The following is a 25,392-nucleotide window of genomic DNA, read 5'->3' as shown; positions in this document are numbered from 1 at the left end:
GGGCATCATAATGTAGAACTGGGAAAATTCCTATCTTAAATTTGGGAACTGCCTTAGGCCTGTAACCAGTAATAACATAACTGTTGTTTCTGGTTACAAGCTGCATAATTAATGCATAGCAAAGACTTAGTATGTCTTTGATATGCATTTAATATGTTCTGGGTATAAGTGCCGAATGAAAGTATTCCCCCCTCTCCACGCTTTATACCATACCTCCTCATTCTAATCAAACTCCTTAGCGTGTAGCAATTAGCCCACATATTATGAATATTTAGCATCCTCTCCTAAGATGATTGTAGTTAATAAAACATTCTCCCAAGTGTCCCGTTAAAGTTTGTAGCCCTGCTTGGTTTTGTTACTTTAGGCAGCCAGAAGCCAACAACCCGGAGGAGGGAGAAATTACGTTGCCCGTTTAAAAAAAAAAAATGATAAAGGATTGCCGGAGGAGGAGGCGAGGAAGAACGTTCCTTTCGTTTCCCCTCTCTGGGTCCACAGTTTCTATGACGACCGCCGACACAATGTTCTATCCCGAGAATGTAGCGATTCTCACTTTCAACCAATCGGGATGGAGAGCGTTCAATCATTAACCAATCAGAAGGGAAGCCTAGAAGATAGGCGCAAGAAGGCGATAGTGCTAAGATCTCTTCCTGAAGCTGGCGCGGGAGTCGCACATCCCAGAGTCTAAGGTGGCGGGGGGGAGGGGTGGTTTTGTAATACCTACCCGGGATCTGAGCCGCTGAAATGCCAGCCTTTGGTGAACACTGCAGTCCGTCCCGATTTTGTTGCCTGGCTGGGAACGGCAGGGCTAGGCCCAGGAGGTTTAAAGCATTTTGAGTGACTTCAGTCGAGGTGTGTTAACTGGACGTGATCCGAAGGAATTGTTTAATTATAGTGAACGGATCGTATGGAATGTGAGAACCAACCTATAATCCGGAAAGTAGCGGCAGTGGCTTCATTCGCGGAAAGAGAAGACAAGCAAACCGACTCCGAAAGAAACAAATCCGGCGCAGTCGCCTTCGGGACAACTTACCCTTTGTCAGAGAGCGGAGAACAAAAAATAATCGCTTATTCCGGCGGGGACCCAAATGTTCTTCCATCAGGCCTGCTCCGGAGGAAAAAGATTCGGCACCTGCCCTCGGCCTGTCAGAAATACCCTTACCAGAAGCGGAGCGTGCAAGCAGGAGGAGAGGCGAGCGGGATCACCAGGCACCAGAGAAGAGGCGGGGGTGGCACCCAGCCGCTCCTGAAGGAGCCACCTGAGAAAAAGAAGCTAGAAGGAACTAGAGCGGGCTGAAAGGGCTGTAGCCGACCGGGTTGTCGAAGAGACAAGGCGGGACTGAGCTGAGGGGGCGCGAGTCCGGCAGGTGTTCCTCCATGTGGGGCCGCCAACCTGGAAGAGAGCCGGGGGAAGGCGGTGGGCTCCGGCGATGACCCTGCTAAGCGAGGCCCGGACTTACACACCTGCCAACACTGCTCCTATGGACAGTAACATAGTGGCCATTATTATAGCTACCAGTGAGTATTTGCACGCCTGTCCTCGTCCTCTTATTTTCCGTTGGGTTTGGTGTGTTTGCCTCTGATTCTGTGTACGAACGTAGGAAACTCCACTGCCTTTCCTCCGACTTCATTGTGTTTCCTAAAGCCACGCTATCACCCATTCTCACTCCGTGTGTGCATGCATAGGCAGAATGTTAGTTTTATAGCTGGGCTCTTCTGCGTTGCGGTGCTTGTGACTTCTTTAAGAGTGGTCGAGGCAAATGCTCTCCAGGTGTGTTAGGACTACAACTCCCAGCATTCCCGGGCTCACAGCCAAAGGAATCAGATTGGGGAAAGCTGGATTACAGATACAATGTTCTGCTTATATTGGTTCTAGAGGCAAACCTAGATTTCAATTGCAGAAGTAATGCTGCACTAAGCCAGTGTTTATTTGATCTTAGTTTGCTGACTAAGCCACTGTCTGCCCGGTATCTACGTTGTATTGACATAAACTATGGTTGTTTGGCACTAAACCAAAATCAAACAAACCACATTGAGGCGTAGTATAATGTGTGAACCTAGCCAGTGTCTTTGTGTACCCTTGTGTCTGTGTGAGAAGATAGGGAGAAATCTTTGTAGCTCCCTGTCAGGGAATTCTAATTTAGAGCATACAGTAGTCATATGGGAGTTACCTGGACTGTAGTTTATTTTATTTATCTGATAAATTTATATAGCTGCCCATCTCACATATGTGACTCTGAGTGGAGTACAAAGTTAAAAACTCAAAAACAACAAAGTAACCAAAAACATTATAAGGAAATTTTTTAAAAAACGTGAAAAATAATAAAAATCATTAGAAACCATAAACTGTTTACAACATGCCATGTTGATTCATCATGAAAATGTTGACTTCAGAAATTCCCTCAGCCTTTGTACAGATTGACGAGGAAGACATCATGGAGTCATGTGTTACTAGCATATTGGCTGTAGGGACTGAATGTGCTGTGTCGCTTATTTATTAAGAAAAATGTTATACCGTCAAAATCAAATGATTTAGGGCTGTAATTAGGGCATCCAAAGTTTGCTTTTTTTCCTGATTTTTTTTTGGTATTTTCTTTGCATACAAAGGCATAGATGAAGGCATAAGTGTAATGGTATGTATTATCAATTCAAAACCAGATTAGGTGTGTTTACATTTTATATTTGTGAATGCCACAGAAGTATTTCTGACTAATGGGTAGACATCTCTGAAACTCAGAATGTTGGATACTTCTATACTCCCATGAGACGAAGGAGCAGGGGAACTAGGATGATCAATGGAGTGTAGGACGTAAGGGAATTGTGGTTCAGTAACATCTGGAGGACATACATTTATACCTCTGCTATAAAAAATAGTGTTTTTATCCACAGTAATAAAAAATGTAAAGACATTTTTAAGCAAATAACAGTTAAGATTCATTCATAACCTAAGTAATTCTGGGATCCCTAATTCTAGACAATCTGTCCCCTGCATCCCTTTTGTGTTACAGTTGTACCCTTTTTGTTTCAGAATAGAAGATGAAGAGAATTGGGTCACATTTTATAAAAAAAAAAAAAAAAAAGTTGGGGTTTCACAGTGGGACAATGCCCTGTGATTCTTATGGTCTCACCTAACCACAAATATTGGCAGAGTAATCCAACCCTTAGATGGGTTTTCATTTTTTTAGGATCCTTCATGATTGTTCAAGTAGCAAGTGTAGCCTCCTTTCCATCAAAAAATGCCCAGGTTCGATGATGCATAAGGTAGATTATTAGCAATAATCAAGAATAGTGTTAAAAACACAACACAGTTGGAATATGTTTTAATTTGTATAATGAATGATGTTCTATAATTGTCATGAAATGTTATTTTTTTGTTATTTGTGCTTATTTATAAATAAAGCAAAACAAAAAGCACAGCATTAAAGAATAAGCATGAGAAGAAATTAATAGATAAAATAGCAGAGAAACTAAACCTGTCCAATATATAAAAGCCTGCTAGTTCAGATGTGGTGAAGACAGCAAAAGAACAGTTGTTGTTAAATATATTTTCCAGGATAAAGAGTTTCACAGCCCGAATATAGTTACTAAAAAACAGCCTCTCCTCCATTCCCACCAAATGTATTGGGATACACTGTCTGTAGAAATGCAGAATTTGGTTTCCTAACGTTTCTTACCCAAAGATATCTCCAGAGACCAAAAGCTATGTTCAGCGTCACATGACCACATCCCTTTGCCCTGTCTCAGATGTACTCTGCAAGGCTCCCTGATTTCTTAACCATTGTTTCATTAATCAATAGGATTCCCATTGCACACTAAACCATAAACTATGAAGTCTGTGTTCGCAGAACATGTGAAGCTAAAATCAAACCAACTACATCATACACAAGTTAATGTGATGTGTGAATCACATCTGTATAGCAGACAAATTGGAGGGTTGAAAGAGACCTCAAAGGTCATCTTATCCAATGTTTTGCCAGCCTAGGAAGTCTACTACAGCACTCCTGATAGGTAGCCATCCTTCCACAAACAGTGCTTTGGATCGAGAAATTCCTTCTGGTGTTTACCCTGATACTTTCCTTTATCATCTGAACTGATTAAAGTTCAGACCCTATGAATGCAAGAAAACATTTTTTTTCCTATCATTTATGTGACAAATATTGAAAAATCTCTTCTCCAGGCTATATGTAGATATTTTTTCCCTTTTTTCTCAGTCTGCAGGGCCCTTGTCATATTAAACTGGGGAGACCCTTCAAGCCCTCATTTTCCCCTGAAGCTTGCTAGGTGATTTTTTAGGTCAGTCATAATTTCTACCCCACAAAGTTGTGAATGTGAAGGAAGAAATTAGGGATGATCCCACCTATGCTACCTGGAGATGATGTAAAATAAATAAATAAATGCATTAGATATTCTTAAGCTTTGGTGCCCCGAATTGGGCACAGTATTTCAGAGTCAATTGGCCAAAGCTGAATTGAGTAGAACCATGATTTCCCCTCCTCTAAAAGCCCTACTTGTGGTGATGCAGTGTAGATTTGCTTTAGCCTTTTGGACCACTGCATTACTCTAATTCTTGTTTAGCTCATTTAGCTTCAAAGCCCAGAGATCTTTTCCACATGCATGGGTATCAGTCCAGGAGCCATTGCTTCCTGTCTGGTTTGTTTTATCTTAAAGCAGAACTTTAATCTTGGTTGAACTTCATTTTGTTAGTCTTGGCTTTGTTCTCCATCCTGCCAAATCAACATTTGTATATATATATTTTAATGATATTATTATTTTGGGACTCTTATAATTTAATTTCATCCCTTCCTCTCCTTGCTATATGAACATGGTGCTGAGCAACCTGGTTTTCCAGAGCAACATCAGAAAAGCTAATTTAAACTAATAAAACCCCAATAAATACAGTGCAAGTGAGAATTCTGCTGACTCCACAGGCTTAAATAAATGCCTGTTTTCTATCTGTTAACTTTACTGATCTATCCGTATTTGATGCAGGTTATTTAAAATCAGTTTTCTGCAATGTGAAGTCCCTAATCAGGATGCTTAATTTAACATTCTTAATTAGAAAACCAGCCAAAATGTAAATACATTTTGAAAATGTTCAATTCATTCTTTTTGAACACACGCCTCAACTGACAGATCCAAATTTTAACATGAATTTATGACCTCTGTTATTCTGACAGTATAGAGAAAAGTGCAGCGCAGCAGCCTACTGTACTGTTTAAATTGTATTTACCCAAAGTCCATACACAGCATTCTCCACCTCTCCAGAAGTGATGGACTATGCTTTCCAGAATTCCCAGAAGCTGATAGAAATATTGAGAGTCATAGACCAATATGTGTGAAGACACCAGATTGAGGAAGGCTACAATGGAGCTGCTGGATTAGTTTGAGAGCTGCAGCTGGTAATGTTTGGCTTATTTTAAGGGATTCTACAGGAATAGATTACAGCTGAGAACTTAATATCTTGTGCAGGAAGGAAATGTTACCATCTAGTCTTCACAGGTGGTAGAAATCTAGGCCTGCTGAAATAAAGAGAGCAAGGCCCCCACCCAAAGCTGCTTATTCCACTCCTTTAAAAGCCAAAGGGACTGCTGTGAAGTAAACATTTGATAGAATTACAGACTCTAAAGACTGGAAGCTCAGTCCTCTGTGTTCAGCAACCGTTTAATTGCTGATGTTTTCACTTCATTTTGTGAGATACAGAAATTTTGCTCAATTATTTGTTGAGTGCTTCCCTCTTATTGAGCACTATGTAGAGTAGAATAAAGAAAGGCCTGCCCACGAGTTTATGTTCTAAGAATAAGGAAAAGGGAGAGGCAGGGATTAAGAAGGAAAGGGGAAATTGGTAAAGCAAAACCTGCTAAAAGAATTTTTCTATCTATCTATCTATCTATCTATCTATCTATCTATCTATCTATCTATCTATCTATCTATCATCAGCAAATGCAATATTAGAATCCAGGGATTATGAAGTAATTTGGGAGGAAAGGCAAAACTGACAAATAGCAGAAGTAATTCTAGATTTAAGAAGAGCAACTTGGTCTGATAATGCAAGCATTTTGACTACAATCTCCCCAAATCCCTGTCAGTAGACTAAAAACACTAGGATGGCCTTCCTCAGTCTGATGCAGTCCTTATGTTTCACGTCATTTGGAGCCAGCACTGCTGAGGATAATAGGAGTTGCAGTTTACAGTGCCTGAAGGTCACCAGTTAAGGTAGAACTGTAAAAGGATCTTTCTAAAATCCTCTCTTCACTAAGAAGGTCCTTATATCTTGGTTGTAGTGGGAACTTAGTTAACTGATGTACAGCTATATACCTGTAGCTGCATTAAAAGAAAAAAAACCCCTAGTATGACAGGGAGAGAGCTACCTTCCTGTAATATTTAGATTTTTAGGATGGAAGATTATTTATTTGATGGCACATTCAGAGTATGAAGTCTAAAGATGGGAGGGCCCATCTCATTTGGGGCCAAAATGGATATGACTGGATGTCCCAATGTATTTTGCTTGCTTCAGAACAGTTGGGAAGAGGAATAAAACTCCAGTTTGAATAAGAACCGTAGCTCTGGGGAGTATACAGTTGCATAGCTTCATGAATTTTCACTTTACAGACTATTTTAATAGATTACCTCAGATGACCCAACTCATATTGTGCTACAAACAAAGCTGCAAGAAACCATGTGGTAAGGAAGGGGTGCCTAGGAAAGGACTATGTCCACTGAAAGACTGTGCCCCGCCTGATTAACCCCACCCATTGGATAATCTGACAGGAGTAAATTCTTTTGAGATTTTAACAAATAAAGGTCAAGAGTCCCTGAGTGAGGAAACTAGGACTGTCTGGAGAAACAACTTTATTTCTTTTTTATCAGCTGAAAGAAAGATAGGCCCGTGGGTTTCCCAGTCTCATGTCTTCCTGTTCAGAACAAAACCAAACTGTGTAAATAGATCTGTTCCCTCTCCACAAAGTACAAGAAGTTGGAAACGTGGAATGCCGATGGAAGCGCATCATGTTTCATTTTTTTCAGTGGCACATTATCTCAGAGAGGCAGGTGCCTGCTTGTCTCTATTTAGACCTTGCGAAGAAAATTCCTTGTTGAACCTAAAACCTTCTATTGAGTATCTGAGAGAAATTTGTTACAACATTTTTTCCTGTTTTTCAGTACAGCAACCCCCTGAAAATATAGGGAAGTTTCTGTGGCTGCTTAAGACATTACTATTTATATATGTTTTTATAGCATCAGCTTCATGAACAATCCTTTACAAAGAAACAGTTGGACGTGTCTCTCCCCCAAGGGCTTGCAGTCAAAAGCCAGATTGTTTATAATTTCAGAGAAGAAATTCTAGCTGTGTCCATCATAATATAAGATTAAATTATGGAGTCTTAGAAAATCAATGACTTTTCTGAGCTGTGCAGTGAAGTAGTTAAGTTGTTGGGTTAGAACCAGGAAGACCCAGGTTCAAGTTTGCCCTGTATCATGGAAGCTTGCTAGGTAATCTTGGGCTAATCTGTCTAACTCTTTGTCCAACCTATCTCATAAGATTGTTATGGTGGGGAATTTGGAGAAGGGAATGTTGTATCCACCACCATGAGCTCCTGGAGAAAAGGCAAGCCATTAATTGAAAGAATAACAAATAATTTTATAAGATGAAGCTTGCATATTTATAACTATGGATAAGTTTGCTTATTGGTTTGCTTGTTTTGTTTGAGAGATTTCTATTCCACCTTTCTTCTGTGGGGTTTATAGGAAGACTTCAACATCCATGTTGAAATCTGGAGCCAGTTCAGGACTTTATGACCATTATAATCATGGACCTATCTCAGTTCCTTGTCAGTCTCTGACATGACAAACTCCTGGTTTTGTAACTGGCTAAAGAAAAGAGACAATAGTTCTGTGATCTCTTTGTAACAAACAAATTACTTCCTTCTAAGATATAGATTGCTGGTGGCATACTCTCTCTGTAGGTCTAAATGACTTGTTATAATAGCCTATTCCTGGGGACTGAGAAAAATCTAAGGGATTCCTGAATACTCCATGGGATTTCCTGGCTGGCAGAGCTGATGATCCTGTCAGATATCACACTGTGGAATGATGAGGTGGAAAGGGCCATTGAAACAATTGCACCTAAACACCCTCCTCAGCTTTGTGGAAACAGAAGTGCAGTTCGGTTCTTGCAACATCTTCAAGTAATGAAATGGGCTGCAATACATTTGGAATGCAGATAGTGCAAGTCTAAAGCCAAATATAGCCAAATGTAGCCAGTTTGGGAGCGCTGAACAGTACCTAATAGTGATAGCCCTCACACCTCTGGTCATCTGTTGTGATGAATTTGCTAAGCACTTTGAGGAGAAAGTGGCTTCCAAATAGAACTTGATTTCACAACTGTTACAATGTCCAGAAAGATGGTGGTAGTTCTGATTGGTCATGGTCTGAAGGATCAGTTTCTGATACCTGTAGATACAGACAAGATGGTTGCATCTGCTCAACCTACCACTTGTACCTTTGATCCATATTTATGTTATCTATTAAAATCTAGCAAAGAAGGGCTGGTGGGTGGGTTCAGAGAATGGTAAATGTCTAATTGTATCAGGGATGGTTATTTCTGCCTTGAAAAAAAGCAGTGGTACAGACCCTCCTAAAGAGGGCACCCTTGGTTCCATGGACCATCAAACTGATTGGATTCCCATTGCTAGAGCAATACATTTGCGGCTTTTGACTTACTTGCTTTTCTTATTGGCATTAGAGGTATCTTTAATCATCCTCTGAGACAGCAACTCATCATTTCGGCTAGTGGGCCATGCTGGCTGGGGATGACAGGTTTGTAGACAACATATCTTGGGGAAGACTGGGCTGAAGTTGATATTTCAGTTACATCACTGAACTTGATGGTACTGACCCTATGTGCTGCCAAGTTGTACAACTTGTTTAATGATATTTCCCTTTTTCTCTTCTTTGGTAGCAGTTTCTTCCTCCGTGTTCATCGTAGCCATTTTGGTGCTGCTGCTCCTCTTGTACCACCGGGACCCTATGTGCTGCCAATTTCTGTGCTCTTGCCGACTCTTCCAGAGCCCCAGTCAATATGTGAGTATCTCATCGGATGCCTGCCTCTTCCAGTTTGATCAGCCTCCCTTGCCCACCAGGCCTCTCCATTCTCCCACCCATTTTTGATCCTGGATAAAGAGCACGCCTTGTGCTCTTGTGTCCTGTGAAGACTGAAGGCAACATGCTGTTTCCCTGCACAGCCTTTGGCAGGCCTCCCTCTGCATGGTTCCCATCTCACCCTTGGTACAGCAGAGGCTAGTTTTCCTTTCTGCTGACTGAATAGCAGCTCAAGGTCTATTTACAGTTCTCTCCTGCCAAGTTATAGTGTTGTGCACCAAGGAGCGCCTGTTTACCTCCCACTCTGTCTACCAACAAAGCCTTTTCACCTGAGCCTGTCCCCAGTTGGCTGCTTTTGAGGGTGGATTGTACTATGGGGGGGGGGGGGGGTTGGAAGGCATGTATTGAAGTGTGAGAGCAGATGGTGAGGTAACACTGAGAGTGAGTCGTGTCACGAGGTAATGATGGTTCTCTCTGTGCCAAAGAGAACTATGCCCCTCCTTATCTCTCAGGCCCTTTCAGCACCAGGCCTCCTCCTTTCTTTATAGGGATGGAAAACAGCAGGGAATGCTCCTGTAAGGAACTAGTAAGTGCAGACAATCCCATTCTCCGTTGCCAGTATCCCAGCAACCAGCATTATACCTTTCACAGTTCACAACTGGGGACAGCCAGAAAGAGAACATTCTCCCGAGTTCCCCGTTTTTCTCTTTTGCGGAGGCACATTTTTTTGAAAGTGATGTTTGCTTGCGAGCACTAGAGAAGTGGAACCAAAAGGATTAAGATGGGCGGTTTCCCTGAGCTTCCTTCCCACTCTCCCACCCCATCCGACCCCCCATTAGACATTCAAAACTCAGAGAATAGCCTGAGGTCTGTATAGACTTGCAGTATATGTAAGCATTTGCATATCCAGAGTTACCCCCGTATACCCTGCTCAGTTACTGGACTGAGCTTTAAAGTAGTCCTCTCATGCCATACGCCACAAAAATGCCATGCAACCCACCACCCTCTGCAAAGTATCTGGTAGTTTTCTGTAATCCACGTTTAAAATCCAGAGTCTCTACATTTCAGAGAAGAAGATGTTGAGCTGAGATAATTGTGATGTGAGTGGAGTCTGTAGGAGATTTCTGTCCCTGCACTCCTCTCTTTGTGGCCTCCACTATATCCCCCCATTCATTGCAGCAACAGTGCCTTGTCTGTCTCCAGTGTAAATAGACCATCGAGGCCAAGCCATGTGTGATTTAACACAACTCTCCTTCTCCCATAGCCATAGCAAGTGCAGAGTTGTGTTTTTAGTGAGACCCTCTGTGCTGAGAAGAACTGAATCGTTGCTTTATTATGTAGTAAATCTAAATCTTGTATGGAATTGTGCAAGTTGGAGATACAGTGCCATATTAATTCTGCGTAGAAACTCCTTGAGAATAGCTTTGAAATAGCTGGCATCTGTCTCATCTATGATTCAGCCAAATGTTCTGTGATAAGGCTTTCCTTGGGACAGCTTTCTTTCAGGAAGCTTTTTGTACCAAATGTCCCCAGGGAAAGTTGAAAGGCTGCCCTCATGCAGCATTTGTTTTTCTTAAGCAGCCCTGTTCACTAAGGAAAGAAAGCTTCCAGGGTGAGAATTAGCCTGGTCATCGTAGCTGATTTTGCACTGTATATGCAAGGCATGTCAGGGTCTCATGGTGGTTATTGCTGATTTTTCTTATAAGAAGCGCATCAGTCCAAGAGCTATGTTTGCCCTCTGTTTAGAGCTTTCAAAATGTACTCTTTTTGTTTCCAGAGCTGAAGTCAAGTCAAACTATCTTGGCTCGGAGCAGCATGCCATGTGAATTGATAGATGTCCCAATGGACTCAATTCTCTTATATCTCTTGAAAGTTAATTGCCCTAAGCTGCCTGAAAAGAAATCAGCCCTTGCCTCCAGCCCACAGGGTGAAATAGCCAAGAAATTAAATGACCAAACGGTTGCCGAGGAAACATACTTTCATTTAATCATATGATTAAACCTAGTAGCTGAGTTTAAATAATGCATAAAACCATTATTTGTTTAGCCACTGTTTACTGAGTAAACCACAATTGACTGTTTTTGATCTAAGCCGAGAACAAACAAACCACATGCTTTTCTTGAACCTGTTGTCCTCTGTGTGCATTGGAATGTCCCAGAATTTTCAGCTGCCGGTTGAGCAGGAATTCTGAAAGGCTGCAGGATTTGGAGAGGAGCAGATGAGGGATGGATCCTTTAAGCTATCGTGTGATTTGGAATTATCTAGCTGACTGTAATTTCACTAGGTACACAGATCCAGGTTATTTATTTTTTTTTTCATTTTTGCATGCCCATTTACAAAGGCTTCTGAAAAAATTTGGTTAGCTGTGGTAGATGAAACTGCCTTGAAAATGTTGGTCTGTGGTGGTACTAAAGCAGTCATGCTAAGCTCAGATCCATGTGAATCTATACCACATGTCAGTTAAGTTTGCAAATCCTAAAGCAGAATTCTGGGAGTTGAAGTCCAGACATCTTAAAGTGGCTGAGGTTGAGAAACACTGCCCTAAAGCAATATCTGGTTCTTGCTTCTGGATTACCTTTCAAATCCCATATTCGGATTTCAGACCAAACAGGAAGCTGATCTTGGGGGTGGGTGGGTTGTTTTTTTGTTTGCTTTTTTGTTTGTTTTGGGGATTATTGTTCATTTGGCTTTAGCAATGGGATTAATTGGCGGATAGCGAACTACTATTCCTTTCTTTCTGATAGTTCCACTTGACTTGGCTTATCTTCAAATAGTAGACCCTTAGCTTTGTGTTTTAGGAAAATGCACAATGGAGGCTTTGACCTCTACTAGTCATTCAAATTTATGCTTTATATTTCTTTAAAATGTGACTGGTCACACAATGGCTACTATGTCTAATTACAACTTTCTGTGCAGGTAGTCCCCGGGTTAAGAACACCTAGGTTATAGATGACCCATAGTTCAGAATGGAGCCTATTGTAGCAAAATTTGAGTTAAATGCACAGTGATTTGAATTTGTTACACAATACTACTTATAGAGTCTTATACAATAATATTGTTCCAGTTTACATACAAATTTGACTTAAGGACAGACCTTGGGAACAGAACTCGTTCTTAAACTGAGGATTACCTGTACCTCCTCCAGAGAAGGGTTGCCCATTGTCACAACAAAGGACTTTCTACTGCAGTCAAGTGAAAACTCTCCTCCCCAGAGGAATCAGCCTGCAGAGAGTAGGCATGGAGTGGAAACTCTAGGAAGGACCAATGCTAGAGATTTTACTAGATGATTCACTTTTATTTTCACTCTGGCTCCTTTAATCATTGCTACCAGTGCTATCAGCATTCTTTGGATAGGACTTTACAGAGGGAATGTGATTGTGATAATTTTTCAATGGAATGCATATGCAAAAACATATGCAAATAACCTGCTTGGGAGTTGGGAGAATTGCACAACCACTGCCTATAGGTTTAGTGAAATAAATAATCCAGATGGCTTGCATTTTTTATAGTCAGAGAAACAAATCTTTGAATTATGTATGTTAAAAAAAAGTCAGATCAGATCAGATCAAAAACCTATCTAGTCTACCACTTGAGTTGTACAGATGACCCTGGAAAGGGGAGCTTGAAAACAATAATATCCTCTGGACTTGCTCCTCAGTAATCAGAACTGAGTGGCATAATTACATAGCAATCATCAGGACTTCTGTATTCAGTTCATTTCAGAGTTCATTATTAAAAGCAAATTCCTAGAAGACACAAATAGCACATTTCTCTCTACTTTTAAGGATATGCCCACTCCTTGCCTCCTCTGAGCCACCTTTTCTCTCATATTTCTGTCTGGCTCTCAGGTTTTAATAGAAAGTAAAGCAGATCCCAGAAGTCTGAAGTGTACCCCTTTCAGCTTCAGAGAATATCGTAACTGGAAACACACACACACAATATGTTCTGGAAGTTTAAAGAACGGGAAAGGAAGAAGCTGTCAATTTCTGCTTCATGCAGTGTATACATTTTCTTCTTGTGTTCATTTTGCCCTTTTTCACGTGAGCTTTATATTTTTTTTCAAGTGTAAATACAATTCCGTTTACATTTCTCCTAATATTTCTATAAGACTTTGCCTAATATATCTTTTTTCAAGTATTTTCCTAATAGAATATATTTTTGTCTCTAGGTGCACTTTTTAAACTGGTGAATTGCAGCATGTGTTGGAGTATAATTGTATTTTAGCTCATTTATTCTGCAAATTTGGCAAAATTACATCAAAGAGAACTGAATAAAAAATGTTCCCATGTTCTTATTTAAGGCTGTGTTTTGGTATCCAAAAAACAACCACCCCAGAATAAAAGCAGTACCTTTAGGCTGATGCCCAATCAAAGCACTCCTATTGTTCTCCAGTTGTTTTGGAAAGTAGGATTAATATCATATTGCCAGGTGGAGATATCCAGACAAGTGTAGTTTTACTCAAAACCACAAAAAATGCATTCTCCAATGAGCAATTGAACAGAAGTTGCTGTCTGAAAAAGGAAATGTCAGCTTTCAGAGGCAGAACATTTTAGTTGATGCTGATCTCAGGAATAATGGTACTTTGCACAGTTATAAGGAGCATCCAATGAAGACAACAAGTATTCTGGTCAGGGGGGCTTCCTGTGAACATGCTTCCCCATATGTGGGAGGAGGAACACTTTCTGGGCATCTCCCCCCATCACAGTTGTGACTGAGAGCATTCCTCTAGCCAAGCACAGTGCCCTCCACTCATCCTTGAGCCAGCAGAACACAATGCCGGCCATGAAATTTGTCATCTCCACTGCTGATCCCTCTCCTATCTCATTTTCCACTCACTGCAGTCACCCAATTTCTCTCCTGGGCAATGGATGGCAGAACCTAATGGATTTTACGCACCTGAGCTGCCCTTAAATCGTGTCGGAATAAGAAGGAAAAGGCCACTTTAGCACTGGTGCAGCTAAGGACCACTTAAGCTTACTCGTGAGCTGGGAATTGGATGACATCATGGGGACACAGCAAAGAGTTTGCCAGGCCATATCTATGCAAGTGGGGACTTGCCCTAAAGCAGCCACCCCCCTCATTCCTTTTACTATAATTCCAACAGCAGCAATGTAGAGGAAAAGTAGGGGCTTATGAAAGCTCCCCCTCCTATTGGGGGCACTGAGGGAACTCCTTCAGGTAGCTTCACTGAGGTTACGGCAGCCCTGATCGGTTACTCCTCAGATTCCCTGCATTCCCTTTTGTTGAAGAATGGAAAAGTGTGGCATCCGTTGGCATCCACAGGGGCAGGTGTTGAAATCATGATTCAAGCTCCCCTCTTTTGTACAGGGAATTGAAGTGTCACTTCAGGGGATTTTTTAATGATGTACCTGCCCAATATATTTCCATTTGGGGAAAGCAAAGTTTATTCCTCTTTTCCCTACACATGCCCCGTACGTTTTAGTGAAATATGCAGAATGGGCTCTGCAGAAAGGATTCACTAGAATTAGTATTTCTCGTGGACTGCTTGCTAGTTTGGGTTGAGCATTAAGTTGCTTTTCCACTCTGGAATTTCCAGGAGGAAAACGCAGCTTTCACTTGTTTTTAAAATTCTCGCACATCCTACAGGAGCGTCCTCCTCCTTACTTCCGTAGCAATCAGCGACTGGTGGGAGCCCAGTCTGGAGCACAACGACTGGAGACAAGTGCTGAAAACCCTGGTGTCCAGGTGGGAGAACCTTTTTTATTAACGGGTGGATCACCTAGGAAAGGAGCTTGGCACCCAGGGGAAAGGCGCGGTTGGGTTGAGCACAGCAGAGGAACTGGGCAGTGGGGCCACTAGGGGATATTCCTCAAAGGAGGCATAATGAAGAGACTGTTTATATGGATGACCCTTTGAAGTTGGTAGGATGGGTTTTATCATTGTCCTTCCTCCGAGCAGCCTGCTGAATTTTTTTACTTCACCTTTACAACTGTCTTGTGAAGTAGACTGAGCTGAGGGCTTAGCAGGAATTTGGACACATTTGTGAAATTGCAAATGATCTCACTGACACATTTAATGTAATCATCAGATAAGTGTTATTCAGTATGGGTCAGCACCGATGCTGCCTTTAAGTATAAGGTCTCTCACTAGGTAGCAAGAGAAGAATCTGACAGAGTTAATACTGCTTTTAATGTAGGCAAAGATGATAGAAGCTGGCTCCATCAGGACTACTGTGTGATTAATAAAAGACTGGGCCACATTAGCCACCTTACCTTACAGACTGTTCAGCTGGGTAGCAAGTTGCTGGCATGTTCCCTTTTTGATACAGAATGCTGAGAAGCAAAGCACTGGTATGGTTTTCTTCAGAGAGGCATAGGAGGCTTATCCAGCCTTCCCTGTTACCTGTCTGCTGCCAGACCAGACCCACTGGGCTACAGATCCAATACCTGCAATCATCATAGCCACAGGTCATGAGTGCTGAGAATTATGGGAGTCATAGTACAGCATATATGGAGGCACCAGGTTAGGAGAAGTTTAGTTTATGTGTATTTAGGTTTGGCAAGTACACAAGTGAAAGTTGAAAGGACTCTTAAACACTGATTTTTAGATTAGAGGTTTTAGAGGGGGGGTTTATTGCTACAAATATTAATATTTGTATTGCAGTAGTATTATATTGTTTTTAACAGTTGTTGGTTGTACTCCGCTCAGAGTCACGTTTAGCAAGATGGGCGGCTATATAAATTTGCTAAATCAATAAATATTTTAATATGACAGCCATTCTCCACATTCATCTGAATTACTTGGTAGTCTTTTCTCTGCTGAACAATGAGATGCAATTTTTCTAAAAAGCAGTACTGCATCTTTATAGATACAAGCGATCCTCAACTTATAACGGCAATTTGGACTGGAATTTCCATCGCTAAGCAATGCAGTCTTAAAGCGTGACCGCATCGCTTAGTGACAATCCCTGCAATCTCTGCAGTCCCAGTTGCCATTGTTAACTGAATCCCATGGTTGTTAGAAGAGGCAATTTCCTGCCAGCTTCCCACAACCAATTCAGTGGGGAAGTAGGCTGGAAGTTGCAAGTCCCAGGTGGCTCGCAAGCAGGAGAGGAGGCAGGTAAGTGGCTGCTACCAGGTGGGGGAGGGCATGAGGGGGTGTGTGATGGTGAGAGGGAGGTGTGGCGAGGGTCAGGGAGGGTGCATGGGGTGTGCGGGGGTGCACAGGGGTGCACAAGGGTGTGAGGGAGCCGTAGTGAGGCTTGGGGAGGGTGCGCTGGCATGGTGCAAACGCAGAGGGGCTGGGGAGAGTGCACGGGTGGGGGAGACTTGCCCCAGTAACTTGTAACCTTCCCTGCTGGCTTCCACACTGACTTTCTGGGGAATCCAGCAGGGAAGGTTGCAAATGGCGATCATGTGATCACAGGGTGCTGCAACCAGTTGTAAATATGAGCCGGTGCCAAGCTGCCAGATTGCAGTCACATGACTGCAGGGGTGCCGGGACAGCCAGAACTCCAAGGGCCAGTTGTAACCACCGTTTGTTCAGCGCCATCGTAACTTCGAACAGTCGCTGAACAAATGATCATAAGTCAAGGACTGCCTTTAGTTACTTGTCTGAATGCCTCTCCACTCCAACCCTGAAGTCTTTCCTGCACATGTATTCTTTCCCTGCAATCTGAAATACAGATCAGGAACAATTTTATTGTATGTGCATGGGTAGATTGGCTCTAAATCTTCTTCCTTGTTTTTTTTCCCCTAAAACTGACCATTACATGCTATTTGTTTCTTTATTCAAAGTTTTTACATCCTTATTGAAATATGGCAACATATAGCTGGTATATGTAACGAAAATTATTCTGTCTCATAAATTAGCACCAACCTTCTTGCTGCAAATTGTTGGACTGCTCTGAATGCTTGCTTGCTTACTTTTATGGATGATGCTCATTTATAGAATCAGAAAGGAAGAGAACAGTAGAGTAACATTAGCCTTGGCTCTGACCTTGAATTAACTGTTTGATATAAACATTATAAATACAATGTGGATGCTTGTCTAGAGTATGTGTACGCAACACAGGCAAAAACAGTACCTTCTTGTAAACCTAGCAAACTTTAGAAATGGCCTTTGTTCCTTTGCATATCTAGGGAGATGAATTATTCTGTGTTGGAAGCCCCAGTAGCTATCAGCTTCCACCGTGGGAGCAGCCTCACCTACCAAGCTATGAGAGTGTACGAAAAAAGGACCGGCAACGGGAGATCCACCAGATGATTGCTGAAAGATTTGGCTTATGGGCAGAAGTCTCTCAAGAGGTGAGCAATCGGGAAAAATGGCCTTTCAGTATGAAAAATATTTACTCTATATCTAGTTCTATAGAATTATTCCACCGATGAGGTATTTATAGAACTTGCTCTAAGCCCTTTTTATTGAGATAACTTAGAACTCTGCTCCATCTTTTCTAATTTTTTTTTTATCTTAGAGAAAGGAACAGAGTGTTCCAGGAGTCTCCAGTACTGGCCACTTGTTTATATTCTTTCTGGTTAATGATTCATCTTGTATCTTTTGAAAAGTAGCCTTTCTGTCTTCTGCAAGGAGCCACAGCAGACAAGAAGGCAACCATGCCTAAGAGATCTGGCTATTTAAATGTTCACACACACACACACAAATGTTCACACCATAAGTAGGTAGGCTGGTTCATGGTAGATATAGCCCCAGGGGTTTCAATAGAGGCAAATGGTTTTATCAGTGGCTTCTCTCACAACCCTTTTAACCTTGTGCAGGCAACAGGCCATGAAGCTTCTAGCATTTCTGGTTGTTTCTCATCTTGCTAAGGTACTTCTTGGGAACTATCTGGATATCTGAAATAATTGCTGCTCTTCTTGTATTTTGCTTTTGCTTGTTATCAGTCCCCCATCATGTTAAGATTACAGGCCAAAATATATGTAGTTCAAAGTAAGCCACATGGATCCACATTAAACATACAGTGTTTGTGTTGCCAGACAGTTGGACCAAGTCTATCTATCCTGCCTGCAACAAAGATCTAAAGCAAAGCTCTCTCCTACTCTTACTTGTGATTGTTTTACTGCAAGGGCAAGACATGGAACTTGAAAGAAATTTTCTACAGGCAAAACTATCCCTGAGTGTGTGGCTCCTTTCAGCTCACCAAAGTAGGGATAGGAGATTTGTGGCTCTTCAGGGCTTGTTGGGTGATTAACTCCCTTCAACTCCAGCTAACATGGCTAGTGATAGCAGATGATGGAAGTTGTAGTCCAACATCTGGAGAGCTGCATGTTCATCCATATATACAAAAGGGAATGATTTACCAGTTTTCCAAAATCCATTACTCTGTTCATTTATTTTGATATTCCAGATACCCAACCTATCTAGATACCCAGCCTATCCTGAATCAAGAGAAATTGCAACAAATCTGTAATTATATTGGTTTTCCTCAACACGGAATACCACTTGCTTGTATTACAGTTCTTTCCCCATTATTTAAAAGTGAATTCATTTGACCCCAGTGAGACTTCCAAACTTGAGTTTCATATGCAGGATCCAGCTTGGCTTAATTTATGTCATAGGCAGACACTTGAGACTCCTTGAGCCCCCATTCCAAACACCTGTTTGGAGTTCTCACTGGTTTTAATTGAATGTATTTGAAACCCTCCGGTTAAGATAGCAGAGCATATGCAAGAAAGTTTGCCTATGCAAGAAACTGAAAGAGTGGTGTAGTAGCTGAGGTGTTTGTCAGGTTCAAGTCCATTCTTCGCCATGGAAGTTCACTCAGTGATTTTGGACTAGTCACACACTCTCAACCACCCAATCTCACAAGGTGATTGTTGCGTAGAAAACAGAAGGAGAGAGTCCTCTGTATGCCCTCTTCTGCCTCTGAAGGAAAGGTGAGATGCAGATCAAATAAATAATACTATCGAACCTGTTGCAACACTACAGCTCGCAACTAAGGGATCCTGGAAAAGAGAAGGGGGAAGCTGTACCTCAAGTGGGTCTTTGAGGGAAAATAGGGAAAGCTAGAGATGGACTGTCCTCCTGGGGTCTCAGGCTGTTGGTAGGTCACCTCTGACATGCCCTTTACAGGGTGTTCTTTACCCAGTACTCTAAGCCACTCAGGGTCTAGTCTTTACTATGCCTCGTAGTAGTGGTATGAGAAATTAAAATAGAAGCAAAACTAATCTTGCCTCTTCTAACAGCTAGTGGTATGCAAAATGTTTTGAATCTTAAAATATTCCAAATTATTGCTCTGACTATTACGGAAGTGTTCTGGCCTTGAAAACTTTCCAGGATGTGTGGAGCAGCATCTGAATACTTGTAGGAGAGCTGGAACAACCCATTTTGAACTGAAAGCCACTGCTGACAGCTGGAAGACTTGCACACTTTTAATTATACGTTTGAAACATTTTGTACACCATCAGTGCCCATCGAGATCAAAAGAGACTTAGAAGGTGCTTTCCTCTGGTATTTGAGTTAGTCAGAGAGTAGCGATTTGTTTCTAGCCTCAGTGAACTGTGGTTAAATGAAAAGTTCCTCCTATTGCTGGTGCTGTTCATAGGATTTTGCTGATGCCTTCAGTGCTTCAGAATCTACAAAATCTGTTTGACTAGGAATTATAATAGGACCAAAGGAAAACATGCATGACCCATGTGCAACCATGACTCCATCATGTCACTGGCATTTCTTTAAAATTGTAGCCCCATAGAAATGCCTTGAAGCCTCATTTCAAACAGTGTTCAGTCTGTCCTGTACTGTAGTGAAAGAGCTCATAACTGGGGTGAATGATGTTGACAATTCAGGGAAATAACTGCTTAGAGCAGCTTACTGAGATGAAATAGCACCAGCTTCACTACTAGGAATGTAATCTCATATATAATTATTTGGGAGTACGTCCAATTGATCTCAGTGGAATTTACATCACAATCCTTTACTTGGAAGTAAATCTTCTTGAGATCACAATCTGGAACCCCGTGCTGGGACTTCTAATGGCCTTGAGCCTTACAACTTTGATATCAATGAGTAATAAGGGCAGTCAGCACCTTGAGCACCAATTACCACTTATATTGCACACTTAAAGCACTTTCTGCAAACACATAAGCCCTCATAATAGCCCATAATCTAGATAGGCCCACAGTAGATAAGTAAGACTACATGTTGAAACATACATCTTGCTTCAAGTCTTTGTACTCCGATCATTCTTCTGTCCTCAAAATTCAGCACTGCTTCTTCCCTCTCACCCCACCTTTTCTCCATGCCCTATTTTGAGATTTTCTCCAGATGCCACACCTGAAGTGACTTTAGGAAGGGAGAGCTCAATTGTGGAGACACCACTGGAATGCTTAGAATATATATGTTTGCCAAAACCTGCAAGCTGAAGTCAGAAAAGAGAGCCCAGTGGTGTTTTCTGAGCTGCACCTCTCGATAGCTCTAGCCATCTTGATCAGGAGTGAGAAATGGTGGGAACCGGAATTCTGTAACTTTGGGATATAAAAAAGAATGTTTTTTCTTTTTCTTTCCTATAAAAGGTCTTTCCTCTGAATTAAATAGGTTGAACATCTTTATAGCCAAAACTAATCTTGGCCTAACCAAGGCCAGGACAGTTAATACTTACTGCATTGTGTATGCCATTTCTTTGCAAGGGTGTATTAGAGCTGGGCTGCAAAGAAATCCATAAGCAACGTAGCATGCTTATTCAACTCTAAAAACCACAGCCAAGTGTAAGTTCAGCAAGCATAGCTTATTAACTCTGAATGTGGCCTCTCTCTGCCATCTCTTATTAAACTTTTGAGTTATAGATTCTTTCAGTCTTTAGGGCATGTTTTCATCATGCCACAATTATATGGATTAATATGTTAGACATTATCCTGGGCATGACAGATTCCATCTTAGTGCCAAGATACCCAGATAGCAAGAAAAGTGGACTCTTCTGCTTGTTAATTGTTAGGAAGAAGATAGTTAGAAATGATTAGGAAGATTTTAAGCAGGTGTAGTTTTTCTCATCCTTGCACCAAAAAAAATAAATAAAAAAAATTCCTGTCTCTGGGTAGCGCTCTCTCTCTCTCTCTCTCTGTATACACACACACACACACACGTGTGTGTGTGTGTGTGTGAGAGAGAGAGAGAGAGAGAGAGAGAGAAAGAAATAGGCATTCTCTGTGAAATTCCCCCCATTCCAAGGCAAAGAGGATTCCACTCTCCAGGCCTTCCTGAAGCTTGTAAAAGCCTGTAAAAAATTTGGCTGTTCCAAAAGGCTTTTGGGACCTACCTCACTGATGGAGAATTATTGCTGCCAGATATGTATCTGTCAATTATAATACTGTATTTTTATGCATTCATTGTTTTTGCACTAGTTCATTGCTATTGCTGCTGTGTATTATCTTTTAAGAAGAGTTTTTTTAAACAAATAAAAATAAATGTAATTATGTTTGAAATTTCTCATGTAGCCCTGCAGTTCTCTGATTAATCAACTACCTTCTAGAAAAAAAGGGCAAAGGTTTGCAGAGGAATCATCTTTTTTTTTTTGGCCCACTAAAGTCACAGAAAGTATTAGTTAAAATGAAGCTAGCTGGGTTTATCAAACAAGTCTCTTCACTTGTGGAGGGCTCTGGGTTTGAAATCCCAGTGAATCCAAGCTCCTGCTGCTGACATATAATATCTCTGATTTGCTCCCCCCCCCTTTTTTTAAGTCGATATATTTTCTCCCATTGAAAAAAAGGAAGGAGTTTATGCCAACCCAAATCCTGTCTTAGATTAGAAGCTGGTTTGGATGTGTGGGAGAGGGCAAAGAAGTCTTTCATTCTCCTGACCCAAAGCCTCTCCACTATCCACCATTTCTTCCTCTCCTCAGAAGGGTAAGACATGGGGAAGGTTGCCAAGGGAATGAGGAAGGGATGTTCGTGGGGATATTGGCCCCTCTGACAGCACTCTCTTTCACTCTTGGTGTGGGGAGAAGCTTATTTTATCTGAAGCCTCCTAAGATATATTTCCAGGAACCACTGGATAAGCAACCTACTGTAAGTCAGTCAGTTTCATTAGCAGGCTTAAAACCTTTAATCAGTAATCACGGAATCCCTCATCAAATAAGCCCAGATTTAAAAAATCATTTGTATGTATAATGTCTTTATAAGAAGCGCAGATAGCATGCCCCTTCTTATATTTTCATCCACTACCATATATACTGGCACCATTTAAAAATCAAGTATGATTCTAGTTTCAGAACTATTGTTCTTTTCTTCATGCATATTTATTAATTGACTACATTACAGCCCTAAATATGTTTACCTGAATTTCCCTTGTGTTCAGTAGTGCTTACTCCCAAATAAATGGATATAGGATTGCAGCTTAAGTATCTATAATTAAGCATTAGATGACAATCCTAGTTTACACAACAAGAGTTTAAACACAACATTTAGATGCCAACAGAAGGCTGTATACATACTTCTGGTGGATTATATTGTAAATGAGATGCTCATTGCATTGCACTTCTTTGCAGTTTACTTCATTTGCTTCAGCGCAGCATATCACTTTCTCAGCTGCTCTGTAATTTAACTGCAACAACTAGGGAGAAAATGCTATCACAATTCTGTGAAATGTTTGGCATGTTTACAAACACCCACTTCACACATAAGAAAAATGCACATAAGCCGGTGCCTGAAAAATATATAGGACCAACCAGTCCCTCTCCCACATCTTTTCTTCCTGTTGCTGGAAGTGTGACTTTATATTTATACTTATATTTGAAGACATTTTTAACAAAGTAAAAACAATAAAAGAAAATAAAGATGATAAAGAAAAATAGTAAATAGTGGAAAAAAAAAAGAAAAAGAGTAGGAAAGGAAAAGAAAAGAAAAGTTATAAAGAAGTATAAAGAAGCTGGTAGTGCGACTTCAGGCCTTTGTTCTAAGGAGAAGAAGAAATGACCAAAGGAATGGAAATGGAAGCTACATCTGAAGGAAGAAAATAGAAAGTCATTGCACACATTGGTCTGCACTGTTCCTGTACAAAATGCAAGGGCTGAGCTCACCCATTGCATCAAACCATAAACCATGGATTATTAGCCATAATGAGTGGGTCTGCGCAACACATGTCGAAAATAGTTTGGCTTATTTTAAGAGAACTCTGTTAGCCTGTAGTAACCAGAAACCAGAAGAAGTCTGGTAGCATCTTTTCGGACTAACAACTTTTATTCAAAGACATAAGTTTTGTGAACTGCAGCTCGCTTTGTCAGATGCCTAGAGTGACTAAATTGATGCAGGATTTAAACTAGGGTGCAATGGGGAAAATACAGGGTGGTTAGGCAAATACAGATTACATGTGAGAAAAAAATACAAATAACTTATCAATTAATAATTTTTTTTTAACCCATTGTGTTGCTTGAGGCCTTCTGAAATGGCCTGAAACCTTTTGATGTATGTGAGCTCAGCAGCCACTCAGTCAATTGTGCTGGCAAAAACAGCTACTTTGAGATCTGTAATGGAGTGTCCTGAGAAGTTAAAATGCTCTGATACTGCTTTGTCCTTGTACTGAGTCCTGGCATCAAACGTGCGCCCATTATGTGCAGACCCAAGTCAGTGAATCTGTACTTACAAACAGTCATTTTAACAGAATCCATTCGTAAGAGGTTTTCTTCACATTTGTCTCAGGCAGGTAACAGGCTCCACCTTTACAGCTTCGTTCAGCCACGTAGGCAAGGCCTTGAGGTCACCCATCTAACAGGTGGTTGTAGTGCCTGGTGAATAAGTTGCACCTCTGCTGATTCTTTAATGAGGTCTGAAGCTCATTTGGCAGGAAATATATCATGTTCCTGATCTTCTCTTCACAGCTGCCGCCCCCTTATGAACAGGCCCTGAGGTGTCCTGCCGCCCTGTCAAGAACCGGAGCAGGCTCAGAGTTGTCAGCCGGGCAGAGCCTGCCAGATATGCTCCAAGCGTCTCCCACTTACCAGACTCAAAGGAACACTTCGGTGTAGGCTGGGAATCGGTCCTCCAGTCTCCCGTGGCACAGACTGGGCCACACTTTCACTTCTGCAGGGCAGTCGGCCAAACCTTGATGCCAAGAAAGCGGAATGAAACCCTCCAGCACTGTTGCAAATCAAGCCATGCCTTTTTTTCCCACTCCTTACAACAATTACAGCTTTGGGACTGCTGTCTAGAACTAATCCCTAAAGACAAAAAATTACACATCTGAATGGAACAAATTGCCCTGGGGAAGTTCTGATCAGCTTTTCTCTTCCTCTTTTTTACACATCGGAACCTGAAGAAACTTCTACCAAGAACAGCCTAGAGATTCCTTCCAGGCCTCTTCAGGGGTTAGTTATCTCCAGATGACCTTCTTGCTGTAGGAATAAGTCAAGTAGACACCCCATAGGAATTTCAGTTTGATCTCTGGGAGCTGAACATCAGACAAAGCCATTGAAACTTCCCTCCCTCACTGTTGCTTTAAAGAGACCAAGAGAGGCTTCCAGTTCAAAGACCACCTTCAGAGAATGTGCAGCAGCTCTTCCACTTAAAAAAAAAATACCTCTGTTAGAGCTGCCAAACTTTCAAGGTATTTAGCCTGAACATTTTATGGTCTTTTAGCTGTCACAGAACTGCATCCGCAGGACACCGTTTGGGGCTTCAAGTGACACAATGAATGTATTTTGCCCTCTGGCTATTTTCAGCAATCTGCACCAAGGAATGAACACTTTGGACAAATTCTGGTGGGATTTGATTTTTCTCCTTTCAAAGACAGGGTGGGAGCAGTTTTGCAGATCCAGACAAGTTCAGAGATTAAGCAGAAGTCTGGCACTTTTGCGTCATGTTTCCCCCTGCTGAACTCCAAATAGCCTACGTTTTGCAGCCAAGCCATAGCTAAGAGAAAGGGTTACCTGTCAAGATGTAGAAGGGAAGATTTAACTATTTTTATTCATCCCCAGAGTTGTTATTTCTGCTCAATTGTCAGTTGGGGCTCAGACAATCTTAATAAGCTTAAATCTGATTTGCTATTTGGATTTGGGGGCAGGTTTTTTTGTTCATTTGCATTTGACTAATAATCATTTCAAATGTTCCTAATGCCATCGTTGAAAACTAATCTAATTAGGAAATGCTTGGGGATTCCTCTACAGTCTAACATGTAAGTTACCAGAATGAAGTTACTTATTTACCCCTTTCCTGTCTGTGAGATTGAGAAGAACAGATGTGACTTCAGGTATATTTATATTCAGGTTTTATTCTAAGGAAAGCTGATGTAACACTAGATATGGCTAACACATAAAGAGATAGCTGTAGTAACGTATTCTCTATCTCACCCGCATTCTCTATCTCGTATGTTTCTGTGCTCCTACGCCCTTTAACA

General features: G+C 41.4%; 1 protein-coding gene across 3 annotated transcripts; it reads left to right on the top strand.

Annotated features, from left to right (window-relative positions):
* Positions 1-467: 467 nt before the first annotated feature.
* On the top strand, positions 468-24,575 carry LOC107326269 (uncharacterized). 3 transcript variants are annotated; one of them, XM_015889081.3, is made up of 5 exons: positions 631-1,515; positions 8,954-9,075; positions 14,701-14,799; positions 17,196-17,360; positions 23,879-24,575. In XM_015889081.3, the coding sequence occupies exons 1-5, from the start codon at positions 1,428-1,430 to the stop codon at positions 24,023-24,025; spliced, it is 621 nt and encodes a 206-aa protein (XP_015744567.1). In that variant the 5' UTR covers positions 631-1,427; the 3' UTR covers positions 24,026-24,575. The 3 variants fall into 3 exon arrangements, with proteins under 3 accessions (XP_087989422.1, XP_015744567.1, XP_015744569.1); XM_015889083.3 differs by having other exon boundaries at positions 634-1,515; positions 8,957-9,075; XM_088133296.1 differs by lacking the exon at positions 14,701-14,799 and having other exon boundaries at positions 468-1,515.
* The last annotated feature ends 817 nt before the right edge of the window (positions 24,576-25,392 follow it).

The sequence above is a fragment of the Python bivittatus genome, unplaced genomic scaffold (assembly GCF_059951505.1).
Source record: "Python bivittatus isolate LINGU-HERP-01145 unplaced genomic scaffold, Pbiv_v1 ctg000080_np1212, whole genome shotgun sequence".
Taxonomy (NCBI): domain Eukaryota; kingdom Metazoa; phylum Chordata; class Lepidosauria; order Squamata; family Pythonidae; genus Python; species Python bivittatus.
Note: the sequence above shows the minus strand (reverse complement) of the source record. Positions and strands in the feature narration are given on the sequence as shown.